General features: G+C 42.2%; 1 protein-coding gene across 1 annotated transcript in view; it reads right to left on the bottom strand.

Moving 5' to 3' along the window:
- LOC311230470 (vitamin D3 receptor B) overlaps positions 1-15044 on the bottom strand; it is a gene marked incomplete at its 3' end in the record, with an annotated part of 139522 nt that overhangs the window by 72622 nt on the left and 51856 nt on the right. The window contains exons 3-4 of the mRNA XM_084316762.1: positions 6805-6952; positions 3149-3279 (exon numbers count right to left, since the gene is read on the bottom strand). Of these exons, the coding sequence (XP_084172888.1) occupies positions 3149-3279; positions 6805-6950 (277 nt within the window). The 5' untranslated portion in view covers positions 6951-6952. The remainder of the gene's footprint in view (positions 1-3148; positions 3280-6804; positions 6953-15044) is intronic.

Consider the following 15044-nt stretch of genomic DNA (forward strand, 5'->3'; position numbering starts at 1 on the left):
TGTGTATAGTTACCATTTTAAGCGTTACCTTTACCATTACCTTTTTTTGTCAGTTCCCATACACATTAGTAATTTCTTAAGATGTTATGTAAATGATTGTAAAAAAATAACATTGTATTAGTTAGCTCACAAAGTCCAATCCTTCACTTTTTTATGTCTATTTTAACACATTCAACTCAGCTCCAGTTAGAGCTGTCCCCAAGCCTGTTTTTGGGATTCGAACATTCGCCAGGGTTATGTTTGAACCATCGTTTTTAATCATGCAAACAATTTGCTCCTAAATAGGGAGATGTAGTCTGACGTCACTTTGTGTACAGTCTCCTAATGTACAGTCTCCTCCACATCATATGTATATATTCTCTGTTAGGATCTATGGGTAACAGTACTGTATATTTGCATATCGTATATGTCACAAATGTAACAGTACTATATACCTGTATGTCATGTATGTCCCCTATGCCATAAATGCCATGATGTCATGTATGTTGTGTATGTCATAAATGTCACTGAATTGAAAATGGGGTACCCTGAAATAAACAAGACAAACGTCTTTCTCTGGTCTGCATCCCCTTAACAATTGTGTGTATTGAGCCGTACTGTATTGTACCCATTCTGCAATCTGGTAAATAAAGTTTTCATTCATTCACCTCCCTCTGGTATTTTATGGCCACTTCCGTCTGCGCCTCACTCCAGCATACTTGACTTACTCGCAGGTTTTTTCTAGTTCAGTACTATAGAGTCTTGACTTTAGGCACATAGCGATTGAATGAACACTTTATTTAACAGATTGCATAATGGGTACAATACAGTACGGCTCAATACACACAATTGTTAAGGGGATGCAGACAAGAGAAAGACTTTCGTCTTGTTTACATCAGGGTCCCCCATTTTCATAGCCCCTTTCGTGACTGTGATGCACGCCAACAAGGTTTGGCCAAAAGGTTGAGTAGTAGTAGTACCTACTTACTGGTCACGGGAGGCTTCAATAACGTTTGAATGATAATCCATTTTGTGAATACATTTGTTGAAACTTTGTTGGTCGACAGGCCGGCTCCTGCTACCTTAACGTTAGCTGCGTTAACGTGCATGACACATACCTGTAATGTTAAGCAGCTTGTGTTCCGCTGGGAAAGCATCACTGCATACTTTGTTTAATCCAAACGTCCATTCGGAAACGTTGTATTATGAAACCAGTATGAGACGATGTGCTTACTCCTTCCATTTAACGCTATTAAGCTAACGTTAGCTAATCGGTATAGCAGGAGTGCGTAACGTTACAGTGCAAGCAGGTACATAAGCAGGTGGTGGATGTGACGTCGGTAAACAAGGAGAGATTGGGGCTGCAAAAACAGTGCAAGGCTGTCGTAAGACCAAAACACACTGCAGTTTTAATTATTTTACATGACTATTTTGTTACCCGCCATGTGGCGGACAGACCTCTCAGACCTCGCAAATGTCACTCGCCAAACCTAAAACCTGCCCGCCATTGGCGTTTGGCGGGTGCTTATGTTGTTCCGTCTACAAATCATATTAATCCGTCACGACTCCGAATCAAATTGACGGAAATCCATCTGAAGACGGAACGCTTTAATGCCTGCCTTTGCGCATTGTTTTCTTGACTGTGGATAACTGAACATGTGTTTTTATATATAGACTACTACTGCAGTCAGGGAGGGGGAAGGTGATTATAGACTATTATAGATTATTTGCTACTATACTGATATGTTCTTGATTGCACGACTGCAAGGTTTATTTTAACACTTTGAGTGCCACGCCGGGTTTTCCTTTTTACCCCCTTGATGCCACGGTCCACTTCAATGTTAACGTTAATATCGCCTAATCTATGTTTTAAATTATGGCTATGTGTCTAATCTGCCCGTCGCTTATCAAAGAATACTTTTCCAGTCAGTGCTGTCAAGGCAGATTGGTTTTTTATCGCTTCATTTCCGTTTGAGCATTTTGAAAAGCACCCGTTTTGAGGTAAAAAACAGTTCATTCCAGACCATTCTATGATAATCGTCTTTTACTGGAATATTCCAGAACGTTGATATTTGTCGGCCTATTTATGAATCGTTTTCAAATAAACGCTAGATGATCAATATTATACGTGCACGCAAGCACATTCGAGCCGCGCACGGATAATCGCCGTGTTCATTTCCTCTTGGACTTTTACAGTGAAACCGAAAGAGCCCATTTCACAAAACAGCCTATATCTTCATCAAAATGTGTCTGATTATCCTAACACTGATAACATAGATTCCTTACCTGACATCAGATGGTATCCAACTGGTATATTCCAATTCCTGATCACCATTCGAAAAAATCGATAAGTGTATGGATCCAACGTGATACAGTAGTACACATGATTCCGCGGGGCTGAGAGGCTCCAGAATGAACTGTGGTAACCCCGGCTGGATCAGTGGACTGGAAAATGTGGAGTACCGGATTTTTTTCCCCATCCATTTTCATTGAGTCCATTCCAAAATACCTTATGTCATCTGGGAGACGATAGGGGGCGCTTTTTTCCACATATGATCGCCGGCGGCGCTCGGGTATACTCGGGTAGGCTCGCGTGATGCAATATGATTTAAAAAAAAATAAAAAAATATCAGAGAAATCTCGTGAGTGGCTTTCAACATAACGATCGGAAACCCGAGATATCTCGTGTGTGGCAGTGAAAGTGTTAAACGATTGAATTGTTTTGTATTTTACAATGCCATCACGTACCCTCTGTGTCATTGAAAATATGCCCCTCCCCCCCCCCTGCTATGATGCCTGAATTTCCCCAAGGGGATCAATAAAGGAATATCTTATCTTGTCTTAATATTACATAATTATCCAAAGCGACTTGCAGGAAGGGTACAACTCTTTCAGCTGAGTAACAATGTTCATCAAACAGTAATATGTCAAAACATACTCTTACAATAAAATAGTTGGGATAGTCCAACGTGAACTCGCACTTGGAAAATAACAGGTTGCACATGTAACCGTTTCTGTCATAATTTAGCGTTTTTTATTTACATTTTTTGAAGTGGGACTAAAAGGCAGACCTGGAACAAAACAAATAAATAAAAACTTTACCCTCAATTACTACAGCTAGAAAAAAAGAGAGGAAGAAAAGGGCCTCCGGGTTATCTGCCCCACTCACACTCTTTCATCATGCCGATGTCCACGCAGCGCTTCAGCCGGCACGCCTGGCAGTGGCGCCGGTTGTCCTTGGTGATGGTGCAACTGCCGTTGAAGGGACAGGTGAAGCTGGCCTTGCGCTTCATGCTGCGTCTGTTGAGGTCACAATAACAGCAGAACACACTGGGATTTATCATCAACATATTTCACATCATGACGTAGAAACACATCCAGTCGAAGGTCTCCTCTGCGATAAGGAGCGGGGGGGGGGGGGGGGGGGGCAGAGGAGAGGCTGGTGTTTTTAGGCTCCATGCTTACACCTGGGAGAGAGGGGGGGTCATTAAAAGGAGAATTCTGGAGGACGTGTGTTGATCGGACAAAAAAACGTATAGATATGTTTCGTGTCTTGAGAGAGCTTGACCGCCATCGGGAAACGGTAGGATTAAAGGGGCACTTCACGAAAGTAAATGCTGACACTGGGGCTGACCTTCGAAGCTTTTTTTGGCAATCGAAGCTTCGGGGCCGAGCTTCGATTTTAATTCGAAGCTTCGATTTTTTTTTAATCTTATGTTGTGGGACTTGTACAGCACTTTGGTAAACTTTGTTGTTTTTAAATGTGCTCTATAAATAAAGTGGATTGGATTAATGAATTAAGTAGCCCCTTTCGTGACTGTGACGCAGCCAACAAGGTTTCACTCGGCTGTGTACTTTAATTCAAGGTGGATCGCTGTTGTCGTTTGAACTTCAGATTTCATGGGAACTACCAATCCCCCAAATCAAGAATGTTTAAGATGAATGAAGTAAGATTTTGATTATTTGAAATATGGCCTGTGTAGACTAAACTATGCACAGAATTATGTCAGTCTACAAGGTCCGGATTCTACATGGTCCGGCAATGTAGACCTTGTAGACTCCACTACAGACCAATTATCAGTGAATGTTCATGCATTTTTAAGAAGGGCTACTTCCACAAAAAAACAAAGAACTCACTCAGTAGCACCTTATCTAAATGTTCTATTTCATATATGGAGATTCATATTTATTTATGTATTGCATGCATTTCTACATTTTATTTCCTATTTTGTTTATTCATCCCAGTATCTTTCTTTCTTATGTGTGGAATTCTACAAGGCATGTAGGTGTATATGTGTTTGAGGATGATATCCTTCAAACAGGCAATAGTGATGATATAATTTGGGCAGTGCTGAGCTGGGTTACTTTCCTCCAGTGCATTTGTCCCCCGGCCCCACCCAATGGCCCCATGCACGCACACACAAATAGAAGTAAAAAAATTTGATTTTTTATTTTTATTTTACTTCGATTTTTTTTTTATGTTCGAAGCTTGTGCCATCGAACGAAGCTTCGAAGCTTCGAAGTATTTAAGACAGCCCTAGCTGACACACACGTCCATTCATTTAGTTCGACAAGTTATTGAGAGTAAATTAGATTGAATATAGCCACCAGTGATGTCCTGGCGTTGTGTTAATTACAGCTCAATGAAATAAGGTACTAAAGGTAGCAGCAGTCCCTATAAGACAAGGTATTGCTATTTTTCCCATCTCCATCGTTTCACGATGCTGTGATTAACACAACGCCAGGACTCAACGGCCGGGACGACGTCACTCAAAATGGTTTACTCTCAACGGCTGTCAAACTAAATGTGGGCCAAACCGTTTTTGGATATGTGTGTGAGATTACGTGCGAGATAAATAGTGCCTCTTTAACCCTTTCACTACCACACTACATCATGTTAACCCTTTCACTACCACACTACAGAAGGTTAACCCTTTCACTACCACCAGACTACAGAAGGTTAACCCTTTCACTACCACACTACAGAAGGTCAACCGTCTATAGTGTGTTAGTGAAAGAGTTGAGGTTGAAAATTGGCAAAGTGGCCCTTTAAAGCCATAGAGTCACTCTGGCTCAACGTGTGTGTGTGTGTGTGTGTGTGTGTGTGTGTGTGTGTGTGTGTGTGTGTGTGTGTGTGTGTGTGTGTGTGTGTGTGTGTGTGTGTGTGTGTGTGTGTGTAGGTGTGTGTGTGTAGGTGCGTGTGTGTGTGTGTGTGTGTGTGTGTGTGTGTGTGTGTGTGTAGGTGTGTGTGTGTAGGTGTGTGTGTGTGTGTGTGTGTGTGTGTGTGTGTAGGTGTGTGTAGGTGTGTGTGTGTGTGTGTGTGTGTGTGTGTGTGTGTGTGTGTGTGTGTGTGTGTGTGTGTGTGTGTGTGTGTGTGTGTGTGTGTGTGTGTGTGTGTGTGTGTGTGTGTGGGTGTGTGTGTGTGGGTGTGTGTGTGTGGGTACAGATGTAACACTGTAGGACTGTGGCAACGCTGACGGGCACAAATATGTAATCATGGTGGAAGCAGGTAAACATGTTGTGCCCTTCAACTGCTGCTCTGGACCCCAGTCAGGAGAGCACTAACATGGTGCCAGAGAGAGAGAGAGAGAGAGAGAGAGAGAGAGAGAGAGAGAGAGAGAGAGAGAGAGAGAGAGAGAGAGAGAGAGAGAGAGAGAGAGAGCGGGAGAAAAGAGTGAGAGTCCTGCCAAGAGGCCACGCAAAGCACAAGAATTTACTCCTCGTACAACAACACACACTCTCACACAACCATATACGTACATGCTTCCGTACACATATACACACACAAGCATATACACACACACTTCCATAGACGTACACATGCACACACACACAAGCACACACACACACACACACACACACACACACACACACACACACACACACACACACACACACACACACACACACACACACAGGACAGAGCGTGAACAAGGTTCAAGCCAAGGGCAGCCGGGAGACGAGGAAGGAGATTATCAAACATCCGTCTTTTTCATCCTCTCCCTTTAAACATCGACGACCGCCAAGAGGAACAGATGCATGTGAGCACATAGAAACGCACACACACACATATATATATATATATACACACACACACACACATTCACCGAGTCATTCTAGAGGTCTCTCTGGTTGAAACGGACACGTCTGTGTATGAATGAGTATACAAGCATGCGGCGGCCTCTGCGTTAAGGATTTCTATAGGACCCCCTCGCTCATTTGTATTCTCTACATGCCTGGGATCCATTATGCTTGTGTGTGTGTGTGTGTGTGTGTGTGTGTGTGTGTGTGTGTGTGTGTGTGTGTGTGTGTGTGTGTGTGTGTGTGTGTGTGTGTGTGTGTGTGTGTGTGTGTGTTGTGTGTGTGTGTGTGTGTGTGTGTGTGTTTGTGTGTGTGTGTGAGAGAGAGAGAACATGCATGTTCGTGCTAGGATCTTTGTGTGTTTTGTTATGCAACTGTGGGTGGTAATTACTTTTGAGTGGTGAATGTGTGAGTGGGTGGGCATTATGTATTCATGTTCATGTTCGTGTGTGTAGGTGTGTGTGTGTGTGTGTGTGTGCACGTGTGTGTGTGTGTGTGTGTGTGTGTGTGTGTGTGTGTGTGTGTGTGTGTGTGTGTGTGTGTGTGTTAAAGTGCATTTGCATTCAAACGGTGGTATGTAATTGTGCATTATATCTTAATTGTGTTCTGTGCATGTGTGTGCGCTTGCTATTGTGTTGTTACCTGGGGGCCTGTGTGGATGTGTGAGCAGATGTTAGTGTGTGTCTCTGTGTTTAAATGCGTGGGTGGAGACGGTGGGCGTCGTGTTTGTGTTGGTTTGCGTACCGGAAGAAGCCCTTGCAGCCTTCGCAGGTCATGGCGTTAAAATGGAAGCCGGTGGCCTTGTCGCCGCAAACGCCACAGATCCGCGGAGCATTCCTGTCAAACTCATCAGGGGCCACAGTGGAGGTACTCACAGCCGTGGACTCCATTACTGCAGAGAGAGAGAGAGAGAGAGAGGGGGGGGGGAGAGAGAGATAGACGATGAGTGAGAGCCTCCAGTAATGAGTGAATCTTCAGTTTTAACACAGCCCCCTTGTTGTCGTTCTGTTTGACGTGTGCTACACACTCCTGACTTTTCTAGGAATCCTACCTTGCATGGTACACCGAGGCTCCTGAAGGTCGTAACACCCCATCACCCGAAGACACGCGCTCACTAATCATATTCGTGAGAGTGCTGTCAACATGCCTCAGGTCAATTTGACTCATTCAAGTGTGAGAAGAATATTCTCAGAATTCCAACTTGGAATTATAGAGGTTTTGATGGATGGTATAGCTCACATGTTGCTGCATGCTGCACCTGGCAGGGTTACATCAATCAATACAGGAAGTGGATTTTATTACAAATTAAAATATCAACTATACTTTTGGCATGAGAAGGGTCATCTCACCACTGTATTATTTATTGCAAATTCTGTTGGCATTTAAAATCATAGAATTGAAAGGCAATAGATTCCAACTAGTGGTTAAAGGGATATTCCACCCATTTTAAGAAGAGAGAGAGAGAGAGAGAGAGAGAGAGAGAGAGAGAGAGAGAGAGAGAGAGAGAGAGAGAGAGAGAGAGAGAGGGAAAATTACACTAATTTCAAGCAACAGTGTTTTTTATTTATACAACAATACTGGCCAACAAATAACTAAAAACACAAACAAAACATAGACGGTACAAACTCACAATATAACAACAAAACAAATGAGAGGAAGATTATGATGTTATGTTATGTATTATGTGAACAAAATGTCATGCTTGTAATTTTTTTTGGCACAGAATTTAGTTACCATTCATAGGGCCTCAACATTCATTTTTCTCAGGTTATTTCTTATCCACCCCATTTTTTATTTTATTTTTTTGGATTTAAATGTATACTAATGCCATATTTTTTCCACCAAGCAAGCATGTGTAAATTAAAAACTGCAAAAGGTTACCCATTTCTTTGCTAAGATGTGACTAAAAGGTGTCTTTTTCACATTGAGATCAAATTAGTTGCAGCCTATGTGGTCATCTGTTGTTTCAAACATTCCCAGGTTTTAGTGATGCCCGATATATCGGCCGCCGATATAATATCCGATATGGTCATTTTTGGGTATCGGTATCGGTCCGATATCAAGATAGGGCAGATGTTTAAAAAATATTTTTTTTTCTTCTTTTTACATGGTCTTAAATAGTTTCAAAATATCAGTCATTTCTGAAAATAAGTTACAAAAGTTTATTTATAAAAAAAAAAAAAAAATGCGTTTTGGAAATAAATATCAAATCTTTATTTGATTATCATAAAAAAGTGTTTTCTATACAGAGATATCGACATCGGTAAATATAGGTATCGGCCAGAACGGCAATATTAATATCGGTTATCGGTATCAGCCATAATTTTCACATCGGTGCATCACTACCACCGCAAACATTTCCCTGTATATCACGGAAAGCACATGGACGGACTATCCCCTGTACAAATGACAAGCAAAAATGCACACAGCATCCCACTAACAGCACTGGCCCCAATCCGTGTTGCCCTGGTGTAGAGTTATGTTTCTATTCAGCTCATCAAGGTCATTAATTGAACCCTTTGCACTGAAGAACCACATAAGTCAGTTTAGGATTTTCTTTTGACAGCCCCAAGTATTTGCAGTTGTGCAGTTAATCTAAATCACTTAGGTCATACTGTATCAAGAAACTACTCAACCTCTACTGTCTTTAACTATGAATGAACACAACACTGTAACTTACCATCTTTAGATAATAAACTACTCAACCTCTACTATCTTTAACTATGAATGAAGACAACACTCTAACTTACCATCTATAGATAATAAAGTACTCAACCTTGACTGTCTTAAACTATGAGTGAACTTTAGATAATACAGTTTGAAAACATAGTTCCTCTGAAAACTTAAAACAGACTTATATGGTTCTTCGTCTGAGGTAGAGGACTACTCAATTACTCACAAAGAAAAACATGTCATAATATTTCTAGACGTCTCCCCAAAAGCTAAAAATGCCATGGTATTCTGTATTTATGTCTGAATCACATTTTTAAAGCTAGATTCCATGAATTGGTCTGTGATTTCCGCAAAAAGGGAAATATGAGGCCCTAGACCCAGGAGCAGAAACAGGCCTATGTGGTAGTCCTAAACGTTTGTCCTCTCATTCACTGTCACAAATCTCTCACAGAAGCAAGTTTAAGCTAGCAAGTGTTATTATTAGCGATGTGCTAACTGCTACTACTCCTCAACGTCATATTGGAAAAAGGGTTGCAATTCCAGCCTGAAATTCTAAATGTCCTGTCCATGTAGCCTGTTTTTAACAATAGCAAATAGAATAGTTATTTTAACAGTGTTCACAAAGGGTACTATTGAAGCAGCGATCAGAGGATAGTATTGAACCAGTGATCAGAGGTTAGTATTGAAGCAGCGATCAGAGGTTAGTATTGAAGCAGCGATCACAGAGGTTAGTATTGAACCAGTGAACACAGAGGTTAGTATTGAACCATCACAGAGGTTAGTATTGAACCAGCTATCACCACAGAATACCGCATCACTGCTGTTTTTTATAATAATAATAAAGTACCCTGCTCTCGTTGGGCTTGCGGCTCTGCAGATATACCCTACTCCTCTGTCGAGGTTCCAAGCGACCCTATTGGGTACCAGAAAAGTCACGTGAAACACTGCAGACCACTGATTGGTCAGAAGAGAGACGCGTCACACGTTGGAGCGTCCTGCAGTGCGTTACCACCAATCGGCAAGCGCGTATTCGTTTTTTACGTCCTGAATGTCAGCCATTGATCAGAGCTCACAACACGGCTAATAACGTTAGCTCCCCGCCGGAGTGGATTACCATCGCTCCTCAGGAGTACTAAACGAGGCATAATGATTTTACTGCAATGAATGTTATAATAAAAGCCCTTCGTTCTATACACTTGTCTGATTGAAAACTTTATTAACAGACCGCAGAATGGGTACAACTCAGCACGCTCTGAGCAAAGAAAGGAACTGAGATATGAATTGAGTAATGCTTGCCTTGCTATGGTCCGGTAAATACGCTGATGTTATTGAACGTGTAACTATATAACGTTAATGCCACAAAACAAATGCCTTTGTTAATCATAAGTAGTAACTTTATAATAATAAGAAGAAGAAGAAGAAAGGGTCGGGGGGGTAACCGCCGGGCGCTACCACCCCTGCCCGCGACACCGAGTGAACGGCGCACGACCAGAGGGGAGACTTCGAATCCGTGTTTCACTTTCAATAACGAATGCGTGCTTGCCGAATCCCAAACAATATTCATGCTGCAAAGTCATCCTCTAAAGATAGACATTTAGACTAGAGGCAGGCTATATGCTATAAAGAGTAGACTACTACTACTACAAAAAAAAAAATTCATTCAAATTATAATTGTTTTTTGTGTGTGCAGTAATAACCGCGGCGGTAGGAAATATTTCGCAAATTTGTGCGGTAAGGAAAACATCAATACCGCGGCAGCTCTAGGTTAGTATTGAACCAGCGATCAGAGTAGGACTGCATGATAATAAAAAATCACGATCTCGATTCATATACCTATGCTATCTCATTTCTAAATTATGACGATTTACATTTTTTTTATTTACTGTTTTTTACTTTTTACTTAACCTTTTTTAAATGATGACAACAAATATGAATCGTGTGAGAGAATCGTGATCTCAATTCTTAAGAGAGAAAATCGTGATCCACATTTGAGCAAGAATCGTGCAGCCCTAGATCAGAGGTTAGTATTGAACCAGTGATCAGAGGTTAGTATTGAAGCAGCGATCACAGAGGTTAGCATTGAAGCAGCGATCAGAGGTTAGCATTGAAGCAGCTATAACAGAGGATAGTATTGAACCAACTATAACAGAGGATAGTATTGAACCAACTATAACAGAGGTTAGTACTGAACCAACTATAACAGAGGTTAGTACTGAACCAACTATAACAGAGGTTAGTATTGAACCAACTATCACAGAGGTTAGTATTGAAGCAGCTAACAGAGGTGAGAAGTTGCTAAATTTGCATCAACATTTTCCATTCAAAATACGCTGTGTGCGTGTCCACTCGTCCGCCAGTCCTTCTGCTCCTATGTCTTTGTCCTCGGGGCAAAGGATCTGAAGCCATATGAGTCACGTGGAAAAAGGGAGAGAGAAAAAAGGCTTGTTCCAGTCCAAACTGCTGGATCTGCGTTAGGCTACATTTGATTACATAGTGCACTGAGTATCTATTTCACTTAAAAGCCCCGTGAGGAGGGGGACGTGTCACCGCAAGGCAAGCATCCTTATAAACAAACAATCACTGTCCTTCTTACAAAGCCTCTTTCTCCTCCTCGTCTTCCAGGCCACCGCAGAGTGAGAGAAGGACAGAGGGATGGGAGGAGATGGAAGGAAGGCATAGAGAGAGAGAGAGAGAGAGAGAGAGAGAGAGAGAGAGAGAGAGAGAGGAGGGTGACAAAAACGATTGCAATTGCAACAAAGTCACAAATCATACTAGGCAAGAAGGTGAGGGCCTGGTTGAATAATTTAAGCAGTTTTGACAGAACGCTCGATCACTCGCCTCTGATTAAGAATGCCAGTCTTGCCAAGGCCTGAAATGTTGTTGTTTTTTGGAAATGCAAAAACAAATGTTTACCAATGTTAACAACAGACACTCAACAGTGGACCAAGTGGTAGCCTTGTTAATTTATTCCATTATAATAAAAACATGATCAAAACAAAAGATAGAAAATGCATTTTTGCAAAAGCCATTAACACCCCCGTCTCCTATTATATCAATGTGCATTATCAACCAGTTTGATCTGTAGATGGTGCTTGTTAATTTGTCTAGTGTTAAGCAAGAGCTTAAATCCTCAGTCAATAAACTCGAATGACACAACATCCATCCATTCTTATTTCTACCCATTCACATATGTATCACTGATTGGGCCTTTAAAGGGGCACATATTATGAACAACTCAGTGCTTGTGCACATACATTTGGGTCTCTGATGGGCCTACTAACAACAACCCGGTCAGATTTTGCACAGAACCCATATTCAAAAACGGTGCCTTTAAACAAGCCATTTGGACTTCCGGAACATTGTGATGTATTTATACGCTCACTGCATATGAGTGGTCCTTGACCTGGGTGTGTGTGTGTGTGGAGAAACATGCGTGTGCAAAAGCACACGTGTGCAAAGTGGCAGCTTCCTTGTAAAATAGTTTTCCACCAGCAACTTGCAATGGGCCTGGTCTACAAGATACACTACACGACCAAGGTACCCATGTACATGTCAAAATACTTCCCAAAGGTCAGTGAATACCACAATCACAACACCAGAGGGAGCTCCACAAATCATGTTAAACCCAGATTCGGCTCAAACAAGGGACTAAACACGTTTCGCAATTATGCCACATCAATGTGGAACGCCCTACCCAAAGCTGTAAAGGAATGTCAATCACTACCCACTTTCAAAAACACTCTCAAAGAACACCTACGGGAGACTGCAATACGAAATGTGTAAATGTCCTAACACAACCCCCCCCCCCAATGTACAGTAAATTACCAAGTATGGTCTTGTCAATATTCCAATGTACAGTTTTGTTCAGTTGTACAGTGTCCTCCACCCACCCCTCCTACCCAACCCCCCCCCCCCAACCACCTCCAATGTACAGTCGTCGTCGTCGTCGTCCCCCCCCCCCCCCCCCCACACCTACCCAACCTCCTCCAATGTACAGTTTCTATGTCAAATGTATATACTCTCTTTTCTGGACTCTTTTCGTATCACAAACAGTACTGTATTTGCAAATCAGGTATGTCGTAAATGTATAGATGTAGCAGTACTGTCTATCTGTATGTCATATATGTTATGATGAATTGAAAATGGGGGACCCTGATGTAAACAAGACGAAAGTCTTTCTCTGGTCTGCATCCCCTTAACAATTGTATGTATTGAGCTGTACTGTACTGTACCCATTCTGCAATTTGTTAATAAAGTTTTCAATCAATCAATCAATCAATCACCCAATGGTTCACTAAAATATAGTGGGGATTTTTTTTTAAATGTTTTATGTGCATAAATAGGACACGTGAGTGCTGGATCTTAGTTCATATTTGATCTGCAACGGCAATTTAAAAAAAAAATGTATCCTCTCTTTCTCCGATTTTTTCTGTTTCTTCCCCGTCCCAATTTTTTGTCGTTGTGCCAATTCCCCCCTTCCCCTACCTATTTGTTGTGCGCATGTTCTCCTACTGGTCGGTACAAGGGAACCCTGAAGTCATCCGCACGCTTCCTCCGACACGCACGGCGACAGCCAGTGACTCTTTTTTCACCTGGCAGCGAGGACTCTCATTGGTGAAGTGTAACGTGTGGGAGGTCACGCTGCCTTCATCAAGGATGGATGAAAATGAATGGATATCGCTAATAAAAGAAATAACGATTAAAACCTGACTATACTCGTGATTGGCACTCAAGCGTCGGCGAGTTAACCCGACTGCGTGTAGCTTATTGACAGCGGAAGAGTGCAAGAATGTGACAATGTGACCATGTGACCGCGGCAGCGCGAGAGAGCGGCAGTGCGGAAATAGGCTGTCTATTGCCATTCTCTAAGACAAACTCTAACCTTAACCAGCTCCTTAACAGCGCCTAAACTTAACCCTTCTAACCTTAACCAACTCCGAAACAATGCCTAACCTTAACCTTAACCATGCCTAACCTTAACCTTAACCATAGAAAGAATATTGCCATTCTCTAACACAAACTCTAACCATAACCAGCTCCTTAACAGTGCCTAAACTTAACCCTTCTAACCTTAACCAACTCCGAAACAATGCCTAACCTTAACCTTAACCATGCCTAACCTTAACCGGCGAAAGAATACACGTTTAAAAAAACAAACAAAAAAAAAACAAAAAAAAATTGAAGGGATTCGAACTTGTAACCAACGGACCGCAGGACCACAGGACCGCAGCGCTGCCAGGTGAGCTAAGCTTCGAATGAAAATAATCAGCGATTACGGCTACATAATGCCGCAAGCTCTGCCGCTCCGCTCCGCGGCAGAGCTCCCCTCTGCGGCTGCCGCGCCTGCCGCGGGGCGTGTCGCAGCCAATCAGGGAAAACGCGGAAGCACTCGGGCGCACTCTTCCGCTGTCAATAAGCAATAAGCAACCCGACTATACTCGGGGTCGGCGCTGAATGTGTTAAAGACAGTAGAGGTTGAGTACTGTATTATCTAAAGATGGTAAACTAGAGTGTTGTGTTCACTCACAGTTAAAGACTGTAGAGGTTGAGTACTGTATTATCTAAAGATGGTAAACTAGAGTGTTGTGTTCACTCACAGTTAAAGACTGTAGAGGTTGAGTTAGGGCTGGGCGATAAAACGATAACGATAACTATCGCGATAAATTATTTCCTCGAAATAAACATGAAACGTGGTCGCAAAGTTTCGATATATCGATTTTCCAAGCTTGGATATGAGCACACGCACTAACAACCAATCAGTGAAGGAGATGGCCGATAGAGGAAGGAGACCCGGAAGGAGACCCAGAGGTAGGACTCACTCAACAACAAGGCTTGCTAGGCTAATTAGCTTGCACGGCGCTGTTTTATATATTTACGTGCCGAGTATGTGTGTGGCGTGAATTCTGAGGCCACGTTTATAGTAGTGTGGGGTATACAGTGGACGTTGTTTCAATATATTGTGGCGGAAGAGAGTATTTTAGTGTCGAATTTGGCACATTGTCATGAGATACTCCGCTTAGAAACAACAGGCTGGCTAGGATAACTAGCTTGCACGGCGCTGTTTTATATATTTACGTGCCGAGTATGTGTGTGGCGTGAATTCTGAGGCCACGTTTATAGTAGTGTGGGGTATACAGTGGACGTCGTTTCAATATATTGTGGCGGAAGAGAGTATTTTAGTGTCATATTTATTACATTGTCATGAGATACTCCGCTTGTCGGCTAACTGCTAACGTGCGTGGACTGATGACGACATCAACTCGACTCGAGACATTCGCAGCAGCATAAGAAGTTAATTAAATTGACAGACA

The sequence above is a fragment of the Notolepis coatsorum genome (assembly GCF_963971535.1).
Source record: "Notolepis coatsorum genome assembly, chromosome: 6".
NCBI classification, from domain to species: Eukaryota; Metazoa; Chordata; class Actinopteri; order Aulopiformes; family Paralepididae; genus Notolepis; species Notolepis coatsorum.